We start from the raw sequence: 20,586 nt of genomic DNA, 5'->3' as shown, positions 1-20,586 counted from the left end.
CTGACACATAATTATTTATTACAGCACGCTACATTTGTACTATACTATTTATACTGTTTTTATTAGTATTGAATTCTAACAATATTTTGGTGGTAACTACTGGGAAAAAAATTCCCACCTTTTACCAGTGGAATAAAAATTCCCAGTAGTTACCAGTGGTAAACTGTGGGAAAAAATTCCCAGTAGTTACCACTGGTAAGAACTTGGTAGTAACTAGTGGGAATAACCCCTCGCAACTGAGGAGTTATGCGCGTTGCCGACCTTACAACTATTTATCCTTGGGAACACTGAAAACGTTAACCTTTTGGTATTCTAACACCGTTTTGTTTTATTAATTCAAGCGTCAACGTTACTAACTACATCGTAACTTATACTTACCTAAGAGACTTCTTAATTTTGCAGCGACTCGGCTTCAGTTTCATAAGTTTTAATTATGTAAATAGAAGTTTTAATTAATAGAAGTTAAAAAGTCGTAGAAAGACTAGTGGGCGGGTATTCTCTTGACGTTAGGTACAAAAAAAATCTTTATATAAAATATAACTTTTACCAATTGTAACAAAATTTATTATGCAACCAGCTTTTTTAGAAAGACGCAATTCTCTGGAGTAAATGTCCTTTGGAAAATCAGTTGCCTGATTAGTTATTAAGAATTGTGTGCAGAAAGTATAAAACTTATTTAAACTTATTAGATTCCTATGTAAATTAAGGTTTATAACGGTTTATTTTATAACTTACGGTTGCTTTCATAAAATGGCTGCAAATAGATTTCGTTTTACAGGATTTCATCGGTTTCCATAATGGTGATGAAGATCTACGACAACTTCGGAGAGAAGACGTACCATCATACAAGATCGAAGAGTATTTTAGTTCGTACTATAAATTTAAATATTTTGCTAGTTACAAAACTATCCAGGATAATTTGAATGAGAAAATATCTATATTATATTGGGTACGGTAATATTTTTCGCTATTGCGTCGGCGGCTATAAAATTGGCTGTTTAATGTCGTTCCTTTGTTTACAAATATGGCTTAATTAAGTAGGTGTTTACCTATTGGCTAAGTACTTTCAACAACTTACCCACATGTCTTTCAAAAGTTACCGGTAAACTTGCAAAGTCCTTGAATTCCATCGTATTCTAAAACAAAATCTAAATAGACAGAGCAGAGGAATGATGGCCGTACCGGATGAATGGGGGTTGAGATAAGTCATGACTATTGCAATAGATGTCAAAGTTTTGACTCCCCAGAAAATTAAAACTTAATATGAAATTGATATACCTAAGTATCCAAATTCACTTGAAAATTAATTCCGATTGGTTTAACGTTTACATTTTTTTACTTAATTAAAATCTAAAATGTGAAGCCGCTAAGACCTAGTCAAAAATGGACATTCATGTCCACGTAAATAATACTCGTATAAGTAAATTGTTGTGAAACCGGCGGGGATAGAGTGCGGAGTAGGGATCATAGTCCGGTAGACCCCCTTGCTTCCACGATAGCGTACGAAGTTTGCAAAACAGATGAAAGCCCTTCTACTGCGTTACGATGCGTCCAGATCTATGCGTAATATTCGTAACAGGATCGTTAACTGCTGCTGCGGCGATGGCACACGAGCGACGCATTCTCCAGTTTTGGACGGTTCTATACCAACTTAAAAAGCGGTATGGATATAATAATATAAAAACTCCATTAAAATCTACTACTTTTTAAATGGTGTGGTAGGTTTGTGAATTAAGCCTATTAGCACTAGCGTCTATGTACACACTGGCATCTCTCTCAATCGTAAAAAAATCTTCTTAAAGAGATAAATGTAATAAACGCTAGTACTAGGCATGGGAGTTTGGGCTTTCGTGTGACATAGTTTTAAGTGGAAAGATTCACTTGAATTGCCTATTTGTATATTTATTTCATGTAAAACGCTGGGTTGTGGGACAAAGACCTAAATAATTTTATTACGTAAATTAAATGCTATAAGTATGTAGTTACTTACCAAGAAACATTAATCCTGAAAAGCTTACACTTACCTGTAAGAAAATAGACAGGTAGCTCTTAACAAATGTACATAATTATATTACCTACATTGTTTTAGAGACGGGGTAACATGGGGTAAGTAATAGAGATACATACTAACAAAGAGAGCTTCTAAAATTATCTATCCAAATTAGAATAATGAACGTAAAACCTCGGTTCTTTCTTACTATACGTACAAAATGTATCAGTGGAAAAGGGACAGATGCTCCACGTCAACAATGTCGAGTAAACATGTGATAGTGTATCCCTGAGATGAAAAGATCAACGCTCCGCATTTAACACTTTTCAAGGCGGAGATTGTATGCGATGTGCTACGTCGTAGCCCGTAGCAAGTAATCCCGCATGTAGAGGAAAATATCGCTAGAGTTAGACCAAGATTTTGAACACAGTTTTTTTTTATCTGAATAAATCTCCTGAGAAAAACACCGTAAAATTTGATAACATCAGTGGTTTCATTAACACCTACAATGAACGGAGGCACAGCGCGAGTGCGCGACGCACGATATCGGTATCAAATAGCTATACTTTCTAGAATTTAAGGTCTCTGCCCCATCGACCTGGGGCCCGATTTTTGAATTCCGATCGCTCGATTTCGTCACTCGAGGCGGTGGAAAACGGAGAAATGCCAATTTTTGAAATACGAGCGATAGAAATTGGGAATCGAGTGGTATTGACATTGACCACTCGTTTTCAATTCTATTAGTAGAATTTCAAATTTAGAATTTGAAATTCTACTAATAGAATTGAAAATTCTGAATTTGAATGCCTAGGAGTGGAGATATTATTGAACGAAATACACGAAATCGAGCGGTCGAAATTCAAAAATCGGGCCCCTGGCGCTAAAATCTTTATGACGTACTATGACTATGTAAATAAGTTACATCGTGTTAAATTTACAACATTCTATTTTACTATCGTAAGTGTTATAGTATTGATACCCTTTTATTATGGTAAAGTTCCTCCGTGAACGAGAAAATCCTTATTGCATTTTTTTTAATTAGCAGAGCCCAGATACTTCTAGAACTTAAGTGCTTACACTCAATCGCCATGAAAATAGGTTTCATTGTATGAACATTCCTATAAATTAGACCTCGTTTCTTTGCCTTTGAGTGTAAAAAGGGTTCTGTAGAGTTTGCTCACTTGAGATCTCTATGCTAAAACTTGTACCAATCAAACGTATTTATCTAATTTAACTGACTACAAAAAAAATAACATATTTCCAAAAAGAAGCTACTCTCAGAATACATTTTTTGTTACTATATTTTTTGGATTATTTCTCTTTCTGCGAGGAACAATTAGGCCTATTGAATTTATCTTTTAATTTTAAGTCATTTCATAACATTCCCACAGCATTTAAAAAAAAGCCCATCAAAATAGTTGAATTTATAATTATGTTAGTTAATTCAATCTAGATAATTTTATTATGTTCGCGAAAAATTTCGTTCATAATAATTATTAATAATACATAGCAAATGGCGACTCAAGACCGTGGATCATCGAAACTAGTCAAACTTACTTATAGACCACGATAATAAACTTATAATATATTGTTAAATAGTTAGAATGTAATTATTGATCCCAGGTTACATGGTTAGACTGGTTTATTTCTATTTATTTTAATGTGTTTTTAATCATAAGTAACTATTCCATTTTAGGCTCATTACATCATATCCAACTAAACGAGAGGGATGCAGTTATATGTCAGAAAGAGAAGACTATATTTCTATCTTGCACTAATGTGGCTGGATCTCTTTATATCGGACAGTTGAGAGATATGTATTAAAATCTTAACGTGACGTCTGATAAGTGAATCAAAAATATAACTTATACCTAGCTAAAGCTTGACTGTTGTTGATCTCAAACGTATGTGTTATCGTGTATATAATGTAATCACATGTTAAATTTCACAATCACTTTATATCTATGTATAGGAGTAATGAGAGGGCTTCAAGTACATTAGCTGTGCACCAACACGAAACAAGTAGGAATAGACGAGGTTCCAAGCGAATAATAAATATAACTATTGTTAATATAGATTGTACAGCCGACCCCGACAGATTCACCGTACACACTTTACACAAAACAAAAAACCTTTTTTATTTCCAACATTTTTTTACTTCGGTTACGTTTATATTATATCGGTGTAACGGTGAATGTTTTGGGGTCATTCCTATTAAAATTATCAAGGCACGCCAGTACAACGGTCGGGCCTCAGTAGTATGACAATATGGACATTCAGCGCTATTTATGAAATTTTGTAATCGTAATGGTAAATTGCAATATGTGAATAATCTCTAATATTAAACAACACTTTGAAATTATAGGTGAGACATTTGTATTTTCAAGCTGTTTATGTCCGTGGTCTTATATAAAATGGGGACAATTATATCTGTCAACATTATTTCAAGTAGATGTATTTCTCAATACCTTTAAATTAAATATTGTACATGTTGGCATTGGTGTGTTGAGCAGTTGTAATATTACTTGCTGTTTGTTACAAAATTTAAAATTAAAATTTGCTGAACTAGAATTGTATAAATGTAACCAAAACTTTAAAATATAATTTACTGTAAACTTGATTGAATCTAAATTAAAGCAGGGTTTATCTTATATTCATTAACAAGTCATCTTGCACTGCACATAATACCCTATTTGCTGATTTCGTTTACATGTCATCAGTATTGTTATTGTAGCCCTAAAAAAGGTATATATATATATATTAGTAAAAATTGATAAACTTGTCATATCACTTGCCACTTAAATAAAAATCATTATTAATTTATGTTGCATTTGTTTACAGTTTTTGTAGAAATTATAGAATTTTGTTATAAAACATATTATAATTTTAACTAGAGTTTATATTAGTAATGAATTATGTAAGCTACAAAGAATGTCTATAATACATAATTACATAGATTTGTTGTTTTTCTTTAACACTAGCATCTGCCCTTAACTTGGTCTATGAAGAATGATGATTATTATTCAAGCATGAAGAGGTAACAGACAGAGAGACACAGTTACTTTCGAATTTATCATATATATGTAGGGATAGGGATAGACTTCCACCTATAGGATAGGGCAAACTTAGTGATTTCCTGGTTGAATCATAATACAGCTCAGAGTTTAATGTTTGCCCTACATTTTACCCCGACACCTGCTCAAGAAAACTACTAGCATTCCTACATCTAAAGTATGCCAGACCTAGTTGGCTATATGTATATTAACTGTAAAGCTTAGAATAAATATTAAACCATATTTTATGCATAAGTTTGGAGTACCTTATTGGCATGACCCAGAATTCAAACACAACTTTACGGTTCCAAAGTAGCAACTACAAATTTTGGATATACATAAATATTGATGATTATATCCAGTAAGCTCAATCGAATCATGAAATTCAAGTTACCAACCTTTGTCTCACAATGCCACAATCTGACTTCATCTTCAGGTATTTTGAACGGCCACCAAACCTTTTTCTGGTGAAATAAAGACACAAAACATTATTATTGCTCAATATTTATTGACAATAATGGAAATTTAAAGTACTACTTACATTAAAAATATATTTCCAAATAGTACTTACCTACTTTTTAAACTATTACAACCGTTTTTGGGCATTTTTATTTAATTTAGCACTATGCTGGTTTGCAGATGTTGCAACAAAAAGAAAACATATATAAGTTGGGATGTAGTGCACAGGTTGAAATAGAAACACCCTTTATTTAACTAGTAAAACAACAGTACCAACTAACTACTAGATACATTTATACACTTTAATACATTATAAATAGAGTAAGCTATCTGTATGATGACAAAGCCTGCGCTGTGGATCTGAAGGAATAGAGTAAACTATAACTAGTGCTGTAAATTGTAAAACAATATTATTATCAAAAATAAACATCATCTGAGGATGTAACAATACAAGACTTATAATACCAATATAGTATTTTACTCTGGTGCCTAAAATATTATAACTACCTACATCTCAAAAATATTTACCATCGTAATATCTTCGTTTCATTGTGCGGTATTTTTTTAGCATATACAAAGCCTCTATTTCCTTTACAACGTAGTGTCCATGTTTAATCATCATGTCGATCTTAGCCGGATCCGTTTCGTTGCTGTTCTTGGTGAACACGTTGTGCAGTCGTTTTCGAAACAGATCGTAGCCTTGAGGCCAATCGCGACCCAGGTACAACAGCTGCAAAAATATAACATATATCGCATCATAACTCACATAAGCAAATCATGTTATCTAATCAAAGTACCAATAACAATTTTGAAAACAAATGACGAAGCGATATAATATTTGTTTTAGTAAAACTATACCGTTTTGTAGAGATTGATTACAGCTGCTCTTTGCGATTGAGACATGTTTTGTTTTGGAGAATTCAGAACAAATAATAATAACAGTTAAAAGAAAAATAAGAGACTTAAAAGTTCATAGTCCAAACATCAACACAACACGGCCTGACATTGACAATGACAGATGACACTGAAGATAATAACAAATGGGCAATGCTGCCAATAGTATAAATCGCATGAGTTGTATTTTCCTAATTAAAAGTATTAAAACATCGTACAGCAAAAACCACGTGCTCTGTGTGCAAGGACCCTTTTGTTCCAATCGAAAATCGCATGAGATTTGTGGCAGGGTCTATAGAGCCCTAATATTTAAAAACTATATTTTGTTTTATTTTTATTGCCTATGGTGCATTTAAATCTTGGCGCTTGCTTCATCACGCGGGCCATCGGTTACTAGGCAACAAAATATAGTTTAGGTAGATTTGCATTTATTGTAAGTTTACATTAATTAGGTTTGCAATAAACTAAGGGATATAATTTACGCCTTGTGATGGCTGATGACGAAGAATTACCCGCATACGGTAAGTTTATATGGATTTTCATTATGTAGGTACCAATAATAAAGTTCATGAAATTCGCATGGTGTCCAACAGCGCCTGGTACATAAAAGTATAAGTATGCGATTGCTTTTCAACGTAGAAATAAGAGTGTTTAACCCTTTGTATGTATGTTGCCGCTATGGACTAAAGAGTCCATAGCGGCAACATACTTGCCGTTATACTTCAAACAAAAACGCTACTATAAGAATTACGGTTCGAAATTAAATGACTAAAAAGGAATATCAAATGGTTAAAGGGTTAACTAGATTGTTTCTATCGCAGACGGGGAAGAAGAAGAAGGATATATCGAGCCGGAAGATGAACACGTAGAAGAAGAATCCATACTCACAGAGTATGACCAGGATGATTTCTTCTCTGGGGCGGTCAATTCACCAGACTCCACTGTACCTCTTGATTTATTCGAGTTTGAGTATCCTTTGGAAAATCGTTGTTTTTTTTTCATACCTACTAATTTTCCATTGGTACCTATCTGTCTAACCGACAATGATGTAGCATTGATGGCTAGTTGCTTTCTCGTGTGCCATTTTCTCTAGGTATCCGAGGTAGCTTAATAGTGGAGTAGTATGATTTTGACTTCACCAATTATGCATACCTACTTTTATTACCTTTACTTCTTGACTCGGTCTTACCCAGACATTCTTACGGCTACGACTGCCATAAGTACTTCAATCTGTGCGCGTGTGATGAAACTGTGGTTTGTTGGGCGGCTGGCAGCATCGTCACGTTTATGGACGTCGAAACTAAGCAGACCTGGTTCCGAAGGAGCACAACTGGCGGCTCTATTGGACATATGACCGTAACAAATCCCTTACGCCATTATTATGATCCCTAGAATTTATAACTGAAGACGATTTCGAGTATCTGGACGTTGATTTCCTAAACCTAATCAGATTAGGTAGGTGTAGGTTCCAAGAAAAACCAGTCAAGCTATTGTATCTATTAGTTACATTAAACATTATAAAAATGTTACTTCTAGACTTACAGAACAGACCCCAACTACCGACTAGCCATAGCCGAGGGCAAGGAGGGCGACCGCGAGCCCCTGATCCTGCTGTACTTCTGGCCTCAGATGGAGATCGACGCCGTCCTACGCGATGGCACCACTAATGCTTACTCTATACTCGACTTTAGGTAGGTAGTTTAAGAGCTGCTATTCTTCAGGGGCCATTACACTAGTGTGTCGCTTACGGACGCTACACTTTAACCCCCTTATTAATAAAAATTAACAACCTCTTACAAACCGTTGTAGGTAGGTATATGTTTTTCTAATAAACCGAAATGTCAAAGCGACGGCGATGACCTAACCTTCAACTATCGACAGTTTGTTAGTTGACAAACGTTTACGATTATGAATAACACCATGAGCTTAACAATCTCAAAACATAAGTAACTCAGCTTCGTACTAAGCGTTCTCTGAAAAATTCAAATACCTACTTATAGTTTTCGGTATTGACACTTTAGTGGATAATCCAGGGCCCATATCCCTTATTCCAACGTCTTTAGCCCAGGGCACATCGCTGCATGATATCCGAGACTTTCATTGTCTCTATTTAGCCTATTCCCGGCCCCCTTTTTAATAATAAAAAGTGGTTAGTGGATATCAACCAGTGTATTGTACCTACTCGTTACTTCGACACATTTCATGAAGACAACAATAAATTTAATTACTTAAGTATTTTAATTTCAGTCCCGACGGTGAACTCCTAGCATCAGTAGGCAAGGAACCGGACTACAACATCACGATATGGAACTGGAAGCGACACAAAATTCTCCTGCGCACGAGCGCGTTCACTTTCGACGTGAATGCAGTTAAGTTCTCACCATATTGCCCGGGACAGCTGACCACTGCAGGTAATTGAAGGGCTCTAGGGGAATTCCACGAGTATGTCGCTTACGTAACGCAATTCTTATAATACTTCTGGAAATGCTGAGTAAGCGATATTGGGTCAGGTAATATTTCATGACTTGGCTAACAAATTGGCAGTATATTCTCGAGATTCACGTATTTTATTGAGGTAGCTGCCATACAAGGCAAAAGCGTTATGTAAGCGACAGTCTCGTGGAATGCCCCTCTAGCGCCTTAAAAGACAAGAATATCAAAAAAGCAAAACGGTCCGACACAGATATTGACAATATTAATCTCTGTTGAAAAAATCATTGCTCTAGCTTCAAAAACCACGGAGGAAACAGTCGAGTACGTTTTTATGGAGAAATGACCACTCCTGTTGGCTCTTAAAGGTGATCACAACGTCTGCGATGGTTGTAAAGCCCTATACCAGAGCGGCACCTTCTGTCTGCCACAGCAATCACAAATATGATGAGAGTCCCGAGGAGGAGGTCTGGCAGTACGGAGTCTTTTGTGTCTAAGATTCTCACACCAGTCCAACCAAATTATTCTTAAGTCTTAAACTTAGTAGTAGACAATCTTAAGCCCTAAGGTTTTTCAATCCGTAGAGTCGTTAAGTGTACAAGTTTTTTATAAAACTAAAATGCAAAATGTTCTATGTAGGTACTCTTTGTGAAGCAAACTTATATAACTAATGATTCAACGTAAAATAACTTTTCAGGTGCTGCACACATCAAATTTTGGAAAATGGCTCGCACATTTACCGGACTAAAGTTGAAAGGAGAACTTGGTAGGTTCGGTAAAACTGAGATTTGCGACGTGCTGGGCGTATATCCTATGCCTGATGAGAAGGTCAGTTGAATTTATTTCTTTTAGTTTTAACGCCCTAACGGAGGTCGACGACAAATGCAATTTCGCTTATGCTTTCTTTTTTTCTTATACTCTTTCGTGATATACTTAAATCCACCCAACATGTTGCCATTTTGAAAAATGCCTTTTTTGCGCACATATTGCAGATTTTTTCGTATTATTTTGCACTTCAAGCAGGCGTGGCTCACTCCGCGATTTCGTCGCTTTGCTACAGGTAGCTAATAAAAGTACATCCGTTCCACACCAATTTTGGGGAAAGACATAAGCCGCGCGTGGCGCTGTCGCCACCTAGCGGCCATATCTGTGCTGATCGTAACAGACGCGTTTTGTTAGAGAGTGAGTCTTCTGTACCTAGTACTATTATTTATTCTGTGCTTCAAGTAACTTCCATTTTACTACTTTACTTGATCCTTGTTCCATACCATGTACTTACCTATCCCGCCAGTGAAGACGACTGGCGGGAAGACTTACCCAGTACCCACTGCAAAACAGCAAAAGAATATTTAAAAATTAAATGCACTTCAGAAATTAAGTACCTAAATTGTTTTTGATGCCATGCAGGTACTCTCGGGCTGCGAGTGGGGCAACGTTCTGGTCTGGGAGGCTGGGCTCGTCAAAGTAGAAGTGACTCGACGTGGCAGAAAAACATGTCACAAGGGACCAATCGTTAGTATTATTCGCCTTTTTAGGGTTCCGTACCCAAAGGGTAAAAACGGGGCCCTATTACTAAGACTCCACTGTCTGTCTGTCTGTCTGTCTGTCTGTCTGTCTGTCTGTCTGTCTGTCTGTCTGTCTGTCCGTCCGTCTGTCCGTCAGTCTGTCTGTCACCAGGCTGTATCTCATGAACCGTGATAGCTTGACAGTTGAAATTTTCACAGATGATGTATTTCTGTTGCCGCTATAACAAATACAAAAAACAGAAGAAAATAAATATTTAAATGGGGCTCCCATACAACAAACGTGATTATATTGCCGGTTTTTTTGCGTAATGCTACGGCACTCTTCGTGCGTGAGTCCGACTCGCATTTGGCCGGTCTTTTAGTTACTTTCACTTAGTTATCCTGGGCGTTTTCCGCAAATCGACGGCCATGATAGGCACTGTACAAATAGGTACTTATACATTTTGCGCGTTACTAATATCACTGTGGAGTGTAGACTGTAGCTTTTCGTGATGTGGGGGTTCGTTGGGAGAAGCGTAGAAATCCGCCGCTGGAACGCGCTGGCCGCTGTGCTGTCTCGAAGTCCGCTATACCTCCATTTACCGGTATATGTGTTGTGTGAAATGAAAACACATATATTTGATTTATTCACTTGGAGAGTGTTCAGGCTGGTATGAGTGAAGCTCTCTTGATGTCTCTGATATCTCTGAATAAGCCGATGATGTGTTGTCATTCGGCACCCTTTTGAAGGGGTGCGAGTGGCCTCTTCCGCCTTCCGGCTGCGGAGGCTGTATCCGGTCGCGCCCCACCTTGTGGGGCGGTCGATCGCACGTCTTTTTGGGGACGGCTGTGTGTCCAGTGTGGGCCAGCTTTTTCGCCGCCGGCCGTTATCCAACCCCGCGACCCCTAGCCTGGTGATACCGTTTGAGCGGGGACACTGAATAAGCCACGAAACGGCTCTGCCTTATATAGTAAAACACAAGGCCGTTTGGTACCTTCTTCAACTAGTGGGTGTATCATGCAGAGTCAGTAATGTATATTTTTGCCAATCTCGTTAATTATAAGCACGTATGAAAGGAGCACGAATCCTAGACTTATAAATAGGTACAATATTAAGCACGTATGAAAGGAGCATGAATCCTAGACTTATAACTAGATATAAAACATTCCACGCAATTCATTTGACATAATATACGAGCACAAAGTAAAACATGATATACAAAAGTAAAAATAGTAACCTAAACGTAGAGACTAATTAAACACATACATGAACCCTAATAGCTATTTACGACAGTCTCCCCCACGTGTGTCAACACCGTCTTCATGCGCGGAGTAAATGGGGATAAGTCTAGAAACTGGGCGGCGGACGTCACCTGCGCGTGTGCGAACAATGGCCACTCTCACATGACCATCTGGGCCAGGAAATAGCTGGGCGATTACGCCTCTGGGCCACGTTCCTCGTGGCATGGAGCTATCCGCAATGATGACTACGTCACCTTCATGCAGTTTTCTCACGTTTTGGTGAGCACCGGGCCTGGGGAGGAGGCTGGGTCGGTATTCCCGCTGCCAGCGCCTCCAAAATTGGTCGGCTAGCGTTTGCGCTGTTTTCCACGAAGAGAGCGACATAATTGCGTCTGTGAAGACACCCAGTGGCGACATGGCACTTGATCGACCGATAAGAAAGTGATTCGGCGTCAGGGCTTCGATGTCTAAATCTGGATTCACTGGTGTCAGCGGTCTGGAATTGACTATGTGCTCTGATTCTAGCAGTAAAGTATGTAGAACTTCTTCGTGGGGTGCTCTTTCTTTCAACTCGTTGATGACGATCGCGTGGTTGCCGTGACTGTAGAGTGCATGAAAATGCTGTACTAATAACTTGACGAAATCTTCTTTTGCATGTAAAACAGGCATGTGCGTGTTTTTATCGATTCTAGCATTTAGTACGATGATTCCGTTTTTGTCAAGTTGTACAGCGATTTTGTATAGCGGAGATTTCTTCAGGAGTGGCCGCCCAGTTTCCAGAAGCTTGATTTCCTCCGGAAATGCAGCATGTTGACTCCGTCGGATTAGTAATATCTCTGCTAAATCTAAATGCCCCTTATTTATCTCTATATCTGTTTTCTTAGCGAACAATGCGGCTTTGAAAACCTCGGCGGCAACCAGAATACTAGCGGTGGCGCGAACTAATCGTACGTTATTAATAATGAACGATCGCCACGCGGGTGCGAGTGAGACGGGTATAGGCGAGTCCCAATCGGTCCCTGTCCACCAAACGAAACGTAACGTATCGCGATCTTGCTCAATTATTTCGATCTGTAAAGACTCTAACAGGTCGGGGCCAGCCAACAGCGCGCTGTTAAACGAACGTCTGTAAGCTGTGGCTGCCGTGTCCCAAACTAATCGCGTTTTCCCGCTTTGCGGCTGAAAAGTTGGGAAGTGCGCCAGAGGCCACGTCCGGGGTGCCTCGGGGGGCGGCGGCGAGTCCATTTTCTCCGCGTAACCTTTGTCGAGCAAGTTGTTCATATGCTTTGCATATTTGGCTTTAAGTTTCGCATCGCGGTCTAGCTTTCGTTCTAGACTGTACAGCCGTTTCAATGCTTGCGCTCGGTTATCGGGGAGTTTCTCGTCATCTGACCGCCAAAGTAAGCCCGAGTGATACCTTTGCTCCCCCGGTATCTTCTCGCAGGTGGCTTCTAACAAATCTAGCGCACGTTGGCCGGGGTCGGCCCGAGGTACCTTCTGCGAAACGCCTAATGATTCTGTCTCAGAATGTCGTTTCGCAAGTTGTAAGGCCTCGTCTTCCGCGGTATTAGGCTTTGCGTGCCCAACAAATTGTACCGCAGGTGCGATGCTGTCCGCAGTTTCGTGTATCGTCAAAGCCATTGCCGCGCCTTCGTCAAATAGCGCGAGGGTTTGGACGGTACCTAACGGTTCCGACACCTCTTCAGGAATGACTTTGAGACACGTCTGCGGCAGCCTAACATTGAGTACTGCAGGTGCCGCCGGGACACTATTACCGTTCGCGGATGCGGCCGCGCTTAATCCGTGTAATAGTTTATTATGTCCGGCTTCGCACTGACTCATGCCACACGCGACATATTTACATTTAAAACGCGTACGGTGACTCGCGCCTAAACATCTATAGCACAATCTAGTACCCTTCACCAAGTCCCATCGCTCAGATATAGTCGCGGCTAGAAATTTCGAACACTCGCTAACTTTGTGTTCTTTGCCGTTCTTACATATGGCGCACGCATCGCGCGAGACAGAGACAGACGATATCTCCCGCTGGGGCTTAGCTCCGGTTGACGCTGGCTTTTTTAAATTACCATCGCGGCGCTTTACTTGAGCTATAGTTGATTTACTAGTACGCGATCTATTTCCCGTATCACGTGTATATGACTCGTGGGGATCTGACTCCGAATCCGAACTATAGTCGCGAAGGGACGCGGGGGCGCGGGACCTAGCGAGAGCGTGGCTCGATCGACTGGGCTCGCGCACAGAGGAAACCGCGTTTCGTTCATTTCGCGATCTATCATACGTATCACGGTAGAACGCGGGGTCGCGAGACCTAGAGAGAGCTTGGCTCGATCTTCTGGGTTCGCGCGCAGAGGAAACCGCGCTCACTGCATTCCGTGACCCGTTAGACGTATCACGCGTGTACGTTTCGTGGCAATCTGCCTCCGAATCAGAACTAACGTCGCGAGAGTACGCGGGGGCGCCGGACCCAGCGAGAGCGTTGCTCAATCGACTGGGTTCGCGCACAGCGTTTACCGCGTTTCGCGATCTATTAGACGTATCACGGTAGAACGCGGGGGGACGAGACCCAGAGAGAGCTTGGCTCGATCTTCTCGGTTCGTGCACAAAGGAAACCGCATTCACTGCATTCCGTGATCGGTTAGACGGCTTATATCGGTTTATGCGCTTGGCCGCAGTACTAATTTCGTTAAGAAACTCGGAAATTGCTACTAACCCGGGTGATTCTACGTTAGACTGCCTGTATTTGGCCCATTCATAGCGCACTATCAGATTCAATTTATCCACGATTTTATTCACGAGCTCAGGCGCGTGCAAGTATTTCTCTTGACGCAAGGATCTAATGGTGGCGACGGCATTCGCTACATGCGCGGCGAATGAGGCTATATTCGAATTGTCTTCGGATAAACGCGGCATGCGTTTAACATTATGAATTTCCGTAAGAACAATCTCCTCAGGGTCGCCGAACTGCCGTTCCAGCGCTTCCATTATCTCGTACGGATCCTGAACTGTGTACATTATTGATTTTACGGCCGTCCGAGCTTCGCCCTTAAGTGCGCGCCTAATCCGACTGACGTTATTGACGGCACTAAACATGGGCGACGTATCTTCGAACTCTGCCCTAAATGATATCCACTCGGTGATATCTCCGCCGAATGCAGGTAATTCCGGCGGTTTATGGTACATTGGCGCGTAGGTACCGTGCGGTACCTCTACAACGCGCGGGGGTGGTCTGCTAGCCCGGTCGGCGGCTGCACGCGGCGGCGGCTGCGCGGTCTTTTTCGGCGGCGGGAATTTAACGTTTTCTTTCGCGACCTCGTGCTGTAACCTAGCTTGTCGTTCTACCCAACTTCTAGTACGTTCTTCGACGGTCGCGTCACTGCTGCCGACAGACTGCGCCTTCAGTTGCGCAACCTGCGGCCGTAAATTTGCAGTGACGGACCCTGTCTTAGAAGCTTCGACGGTCGCGTCACTGCCGCCGCGAGACTGCGCCTTCAATTGCGCAATCTGCAGCCGTAAATTGGCAGTGTCGGACTCGGTCTTAGCAACGACTAGACGGGCGTTATGAACCTCGAGCTCGGCCATTAGCACGGACAATTTATTGTCGCGTTCCCTAACCGATTTGCGATTCTTTAATTCGCGATTAGACGGCGCCCGCGACGGCGGCGGCGGCGCATCGGTGTCTTTATTCACTAGCGTATTCGACCTACTACGATTTACTACGGTGGCGTCTAACATCTCCGAGTGTACCGACTCGGTTCCACCGGTAGCATTCGGGTTGCCACTGGTGCCATTGCTCCACGTATTAGTCTCGTTGGACGTAGTCTTACCAGACGAGGGGGTAGGGGTATCCATGTTCGGTGCGGGCGCAGGTGGGCCCTTGGTGCGTGGTCGTAGGCTCCTTGCTTCCTTTTCGGACATCTTTCTGGCTGGAACCACTTCACTTAACACACGCGGGGGTCCCTAACTTGACCTGCCTATGCCTATGACTGACCGTTGCCGTGCGCAACGTCAGTGCCCTAAGCGTGGATCCCTCGTGGCACTGAATCTCCCGCAATGGCAAAGTGCAATGCCTAGAACGTTCGAAAGCAGTGTGTGGGCATCAACCATGTGACACATGCAACGAAAGTTGCCAGGACACGTGAGCGGAGGTGGTCCTACGACGCTGCACGGTCCGTCCGGCAAGCCGGTAAATGGGTTACGGAAAGGTATAGGGTTTGGGTCTAAACCGAAGCGAACTTCTAGGCTCAGCGCGTCCTTTATTCTTTCTTGCCGTCTGAGTCAAGCAACGTTCGCTTAAAACTCAGCGCGTACTTGTTTCTTTCTTGCTGTCTGAGTTAAGCAATGTCGCTTGAAACTCAGCGCGTACGTTTTTCTATCTTGATGTCTGAGTTAAGCTATGTCGCTTGAAACTCAGCGCGTACGTTTTTCTATCTTCATCCGGCTTCAAAAGGACCAAACTGTGGAGTGTAGACTGTAGCTTTTCGTGATGTGGGGGTTCGTTGGGAGAAGCGTAGAAATCCGCCGCTGGAACGCGCTGGCCGCTGTGCTGTCTCGAAGTCCGCTATACCTCCATTTACCGGTATATGTGTTGTGTGAAATGAAAACACATATATTTGATTTATTCACTTGGAGAGTGTTCAGGCTGGTATGAGTGAAGCTCTCTTGATGTCTCTGATATCTCTGAATAAGCCACGAAACGGCTCTGCCTTATATAGTAAAACACAAGGCCGTTTGGTACCTTCTTCAACTAGTGGGTGTATCATGCAGAGTCAGTAATGTATATTTTTGCCAATCTCGTTAATTATAAGCACGTATGAAAGGAGCACGAATCCTAGACTTATAAATAGGTACAATATTAAGCACGTATGAAAGGAGCATGAATCCTAGACTTATAACTAGATATAAAACATTCCACGCAATTCATTTGACATAATATACGAGCACAAAGTAAAACATGATATACAAAAGTAAAAATAGTAACCTAAACGTAGAGACTAATTAAACACATACATGAACCCTAATAGCTATTTACGACAATCACCTATCTCTATGTTTGTAATAAAACCTAAAACCTTAGAAATTTTCGACCTACTTCCTGGGCTTCGATTGACCTAGAACACACAATTCGAATCGCATTAAACTACCACCTAATAATCTGGTGATCAGAATAGAGTGCTGATGGTGAGACCAGTTGGGATTCAACGGACTACCTCAGTAGGTATACCCATAACTTTAGAAGTTAATCAACTTGATCATCTCAATGTATTGACTCTTCCAGATCCAATTCATGTTAAGCCCAGCAGGGGACGAAGTAACCACTATAGCTCGCGACGGTTGCATCCGCGCGTGGTACTGGGACACTGTGGAGCAGTCAGACCCACCTGAAGACGACCCTTTCGTGGAGCTCAACCCCGTAGCAGAAACTTGCGTATGTTGCAATATTTTGACACATTTATATTTACCTACTTCAAAAGAAGAGGAAGGAAGACATTATTTTATTTAATCTATGATCAAAATTAAATGTAAAATCTGGTATCTTCTGTTTTCTGATTCGCTGTTTTATCTTTTAGGTGCCTGGGTGCCAAATAATGTGTCTAAAACAACAGAAAGACTTTTATTGGTACGCTCAAGTGAGTTGAGAACATAATGACGACTATACCTACCTCTCGCGTCGAATGATGGCTCCTATGACAGTTAATTTTAATATGGAGTAGCTGTCACGTAAACTGCAGACATGTTTTAGAAGTAAAGCACATTAATTTATTTAGAAATGTGACATTTAAGTAATAAAAATACGGTAACAATATTTTCAAACATGCAATGAAATGTCGTCACTCCGGGCGTTATATCAGGCTTCGAAGTATCACGTTTAGGGCGCAGCAACTCCAGAGAACTGTAAAGGAATTTCATACAAAATTTAAGGCCTAGGCCGGGAAGTAATTTTTTTTTAATTTCCAGTTCACAGATATGTGTGACACACCATCGTGGCATTCAGCCATTAAAGTGATAACACACTATCGCACCGCTTTAAAAAAAACTATAGGCAGTTTATGCTTTATGGTTTATCTCCTAAATCGTGCGTCGCAGCGCAAAAATAATAAAATGTTCGTTCCTCTGTAAGAAACCCTTAATTAATATTTTAAAAAAACACACACAAAAAAGAAAAAAAAATAACTTTATAATGCTGTATCTCCTAAACCGTACGTCGTAGCGCAAAAATAATCAAATTTTCGTTCCCCTTTAGGAAGCCCCTTAATAACATTTTAAAAAACACTAGAAAAGAAAAAAAGAAAAAAAAAAGCAAAAAAAAAATTATAGGGCTGTATCTCCTAAACCATGCGTCGTAGCGCAAAAATAATAAAATGTTCCTTTCTCTGTAAGAAACCCTTAATGAATATTAAAAAAAAAAACACAAAAAAAAAAATAACTTTATAATGCTGTATCTCCTAAACCGTACGTCGTAGCGCAAAAATAATCAAATTTTCGTTCCCCTCTAAGAAACCCCTTAATAACATTTAAAAAAACACAAGAAAAGAAAAAAAAAGCAAAAAAAAGATTTATAGGTCTGTATCTCCTAAACCATGCGTCGTAGCGCAAAAATAATAAAATGTTCCTTTCTCTATAAGAAACCCTTAATGAATATTAAAAAAAAAACACAAAAAAAGAAAAAAAAATGAAAAAAATAACTTTATAATGCTGTATCTCCTAAACCGTACGTCGTAGCGCAAAAATAATCAAATTTTCGTTCCCCTTTCGGTGAACCCTTAATAACATTTAAAAAAACACAAGAAAAGAAAAAAAAGCAAAAAAAAATATTATAGGGCTGTATCTCCTAAACCATGCGTCGTAAAGCAAAAATAATAAAATTTTCGTTCCCCTCTAGGAAACCCCTTAATAACATTTAAAAAAACACAAGAAAAGAAAAAAAAAGCAAAAATATATATTATAGGGCTGTATCTCCTAAACCATGCGTCGTAGAGCAAAAATAGTAAAATGTTCGTTCCTCTGTAAGAAACCCCTAATTAATATTTAAAAAAAAAACTAAAATAAAAAGATAAAAAAAACTAAAAATACTTTATAATGCTCTTAAACCGTGCGTCGTAGCGCAAAAATAATAAAATTTTCGTTCCCCTTATGAACCCCACGCACTGAATAACCTATCACATTAGGACATGAAACAATCATCATCATCAATTTTTATTATTATTTCATTGCATGTTTAAGAAAAGCACTTTACATACCTCGGCGTGAAAAGGGGTTGTCGGCCTCATAACTATCCGGCCTCACTACGTTCGGCCGTCTATATGCATTCGGCCGGCAACCCCTTACTTCCCAGCCTCTGTAGTAATGTACTATTCTTTAATATTATTTCAATTAACCGAAAGACACTTGAAGGAACTGTCACGGGGACCATCATTCGACGCGAGAGAAAGAGAAAATAATCACATTTTACTCCTACATAGTTGCACATTTTGATATTCAACGATAGACATTAAGGTAACAACAATAAGTATAACACTTAATAATTTATAAAGCTAAATCTTTTGTCTCTATAAGGACGGCAACGGCGGCGTATGGTGTGTGGACACAGAAATCGATAAAATAGAATGCGCACACCGAAAGGTATACACGAGTCATGCGGGAGGTATCGTGGCTATGGCGCCGCTCCGTGGTTACCCTGTTCTTGTGACGGCTGGGGAAGATGGCGCCCTACACGCCTACAGGTACTGATTACATTAGATACTGATGTGCCGCTGGAAAGTTTCCAATTTCTTCAAGGGAAATTATCGAAAACTTCTTATATGATTGTATGGAAATTAATAGAAATTACCATGAGATTTTCCAGACATTTCCAAATACTAGAAAAAAATCCGCAACTTACACATTTGTCAACAATCATGACAGTGAGGATTGAAGTGACAAATATATATATCTCTAAATCTTACTTAAAATATTATATCCTTTCGTCCAAGAAGAGGACCCTTAGGAGCCCCCATCGTCTGCACTATTTTGAGTTTGATACTGTTTTAACAGCGATTTTTGAAAGACGACACAGGGAAGAGATAGTTCCAAAACTCTAACAAAAGAGTCTATTTTGCGGATTTTGTGTGTAAACTTCAGACTCTAAATATTGAATTGATATCATCTTCCTAAAAAGCTTTTTGTACATTATTCTACAGCACGGAGAACCATACTCTGCTAGCCAGATACGTCTTTCTGAAGCCTGTGACCTGCATGTTCTATCCTCCCATCGATGTAAGTTTGTGAGAATTATAATCTTTTGATCATATATTTTAGCTTTTGCTTCAATTCCACCGTTTAAAGTGATGTAAATATTTAAATAGAATTCGAATATTCTTTCGTTTTACAGCCCATGTAGGCTTCTCGTAGCTTGGATTAAGCTTAAGCCATAAAAAAATCTTCTTTCTTCATTGTTCAGGTAGACCCAACATCCCGGATAATCATGCTGGGTTTCGAAGACGGTATCATGCGCACGTTGCTGCTGCACCCGGAGAGATTGGAGTCAGTCACCAGCCAGATCAATATAAACGTGCATTCCTCTCTCACCATCCATAGTGACACCTCGCTGCACCCTGACGTCATCGACTTGATCTCGGTAAATATGTTACGAGAATCACATTCCTTCTTACCAGTCACTGCACCCAGAGTTCATCTACTTATATTTTGGTCGCAATCTCAAGGTTTCTCGAGGATTTTCAATCTCGGTGTCATGGATTCCATGATTCGAATATTATTAGGAGACCTAAGTTTATTTACCATTGTGCTTGAATTGTGGATTTTTAAATGTGACCCGGTAATCCGGTTTAAACATTCTACCTGGAACCAGTATTTAATTTAAATGGAATTACACATAAATTAGTATAGAGTTAGGAAATTTATATTTTAAATTAAATTATGCGGACAGTTTCATTCATATAGTACATGAATGTTGATGTGTATGTGGCCTCTCTCCGTGGTGCCTAAAATAAATGTA

At 40.0% G+C, this 20,586-nt stretch overlaps 3 protein-coding genes across 6 annotated transcripts in view; 2 read left to right on the top strand and 1 right to left on the bottom strand.

Moving 5' to 3' along the window:
- LOC134793103 (synaptotagmin 1) overlaps positions 1 to 4,947 on the top strand; it is a 32,626-nt gene extending 27,679 nt beyond the window's left edge. For all 4 annotated transcript variants that reach the window (XM_063764653.1, XM_063764634.1, XM_063764644.1 and 1 more), the window contains exon 11: positions 779 to 4,947. The gene's annotated coding sequence lies outside the window, so the exon portion shown is untranslated. The remainder of the gene's footprint in view (positions 1 to 778) is intronic.
- A 961-nt stretch (positions 4,948 to 5,908) lies between these two features.
- On the bottom strand, positions 5,909 to 6,500 carry LOC134803765 (electron transfer flavoprotein regulatory factor 1). Its single transcript, XM_063776637.1, has 2 exons — positions 6,361 to 6,500; positions 5,909 to 6,232 (listed from the first exon to the last, which is right to left on the bottom strand). Exons 1-2 carry the CDS (start codon positions 6,403 to 6,405, stop codon positions 6,017 to 6,019), a joined length of 261 nt encoding a protein of 86 aa, XP_063632707.1. The 5' UTR covers positions 6,406 to 6,500; the 3' UTR covers positions 5,909 to 6,016.
- A 282-nt stretch (positions 6,501 to 6,782) lies between these two features.
- LOC134792737 (cilia- and flagella-associated protein 44) overlaps positions 6,783 to 20,586 on the top strand; it is a 52,973-nt gene continuing 39,169 nt past the window's right edge. The window contains exons 1-12 of the mRNA XM_063764040.1: positions 6,783 to 6,917; positions 7,218 to 7,365; positions 7,590 to 7,752; positions 7,933 to 8,087; positions 8,644 to 8,807; positions 9,524 to 9,654; positions 10,234 to 10,338; positions 16,870 to 17,019; positions 17,162 to 17,221; positions 19,149 to 19,315; positions 19,772 to 19,847; positions 20,032 to 20,208. Of these exons, the coding sequence (XP_063620110.1) occupies positions 6,887 to 6,917; positions 7,218 to 7,365; positions 7,590 to 7,752; positions 7,933 to 8,087; positions 8,644 to 8,807; positions 9,524 to 9,654; positions 10,234 to 10,338; positions 16,870 to 17,019; positions 17,162 to 17,221; positions 19,149 to 19,315; positions 19,772 to 19,847; positions 20,032 to 20,208 (1,527 nt within the window). The 5' untranslated portion in view covers positions 6,783 to 6,886. The remainder of the gene's footprint in view (positions 6,918 to 7,217; positions 7,366 to 7,589; positions 7,753 to 7,932; positions 8,088 to 8,643; positions 8,808 to 9,523; positions 9,655 to 10,233; positions 10,339 to 16,869; positions 17,020 to 17,161; positions 17,222 to 19,148; positions 19,316 to 19,771; positions 19,848 to 20,031; positions 20,209 to 20,586) is intronic.

The sequence above is a fragment of the Cydia splendana genome, chromosome 1 (genome assembly GCF_910591565.1).
Source record: "Cydia splendana chromosome 1, ilCydSple1.2, whole genome shotgun sequence".
Lineage (NCBI taxonomy): Eukaryota > Metazoa > Arthropoda > Insecta > Lepidoptera > Tortricidae > Cydia > Cydia splendana.
This window is presented reverse-complemented; position numbering and strand designations above follow the sequence as displayed.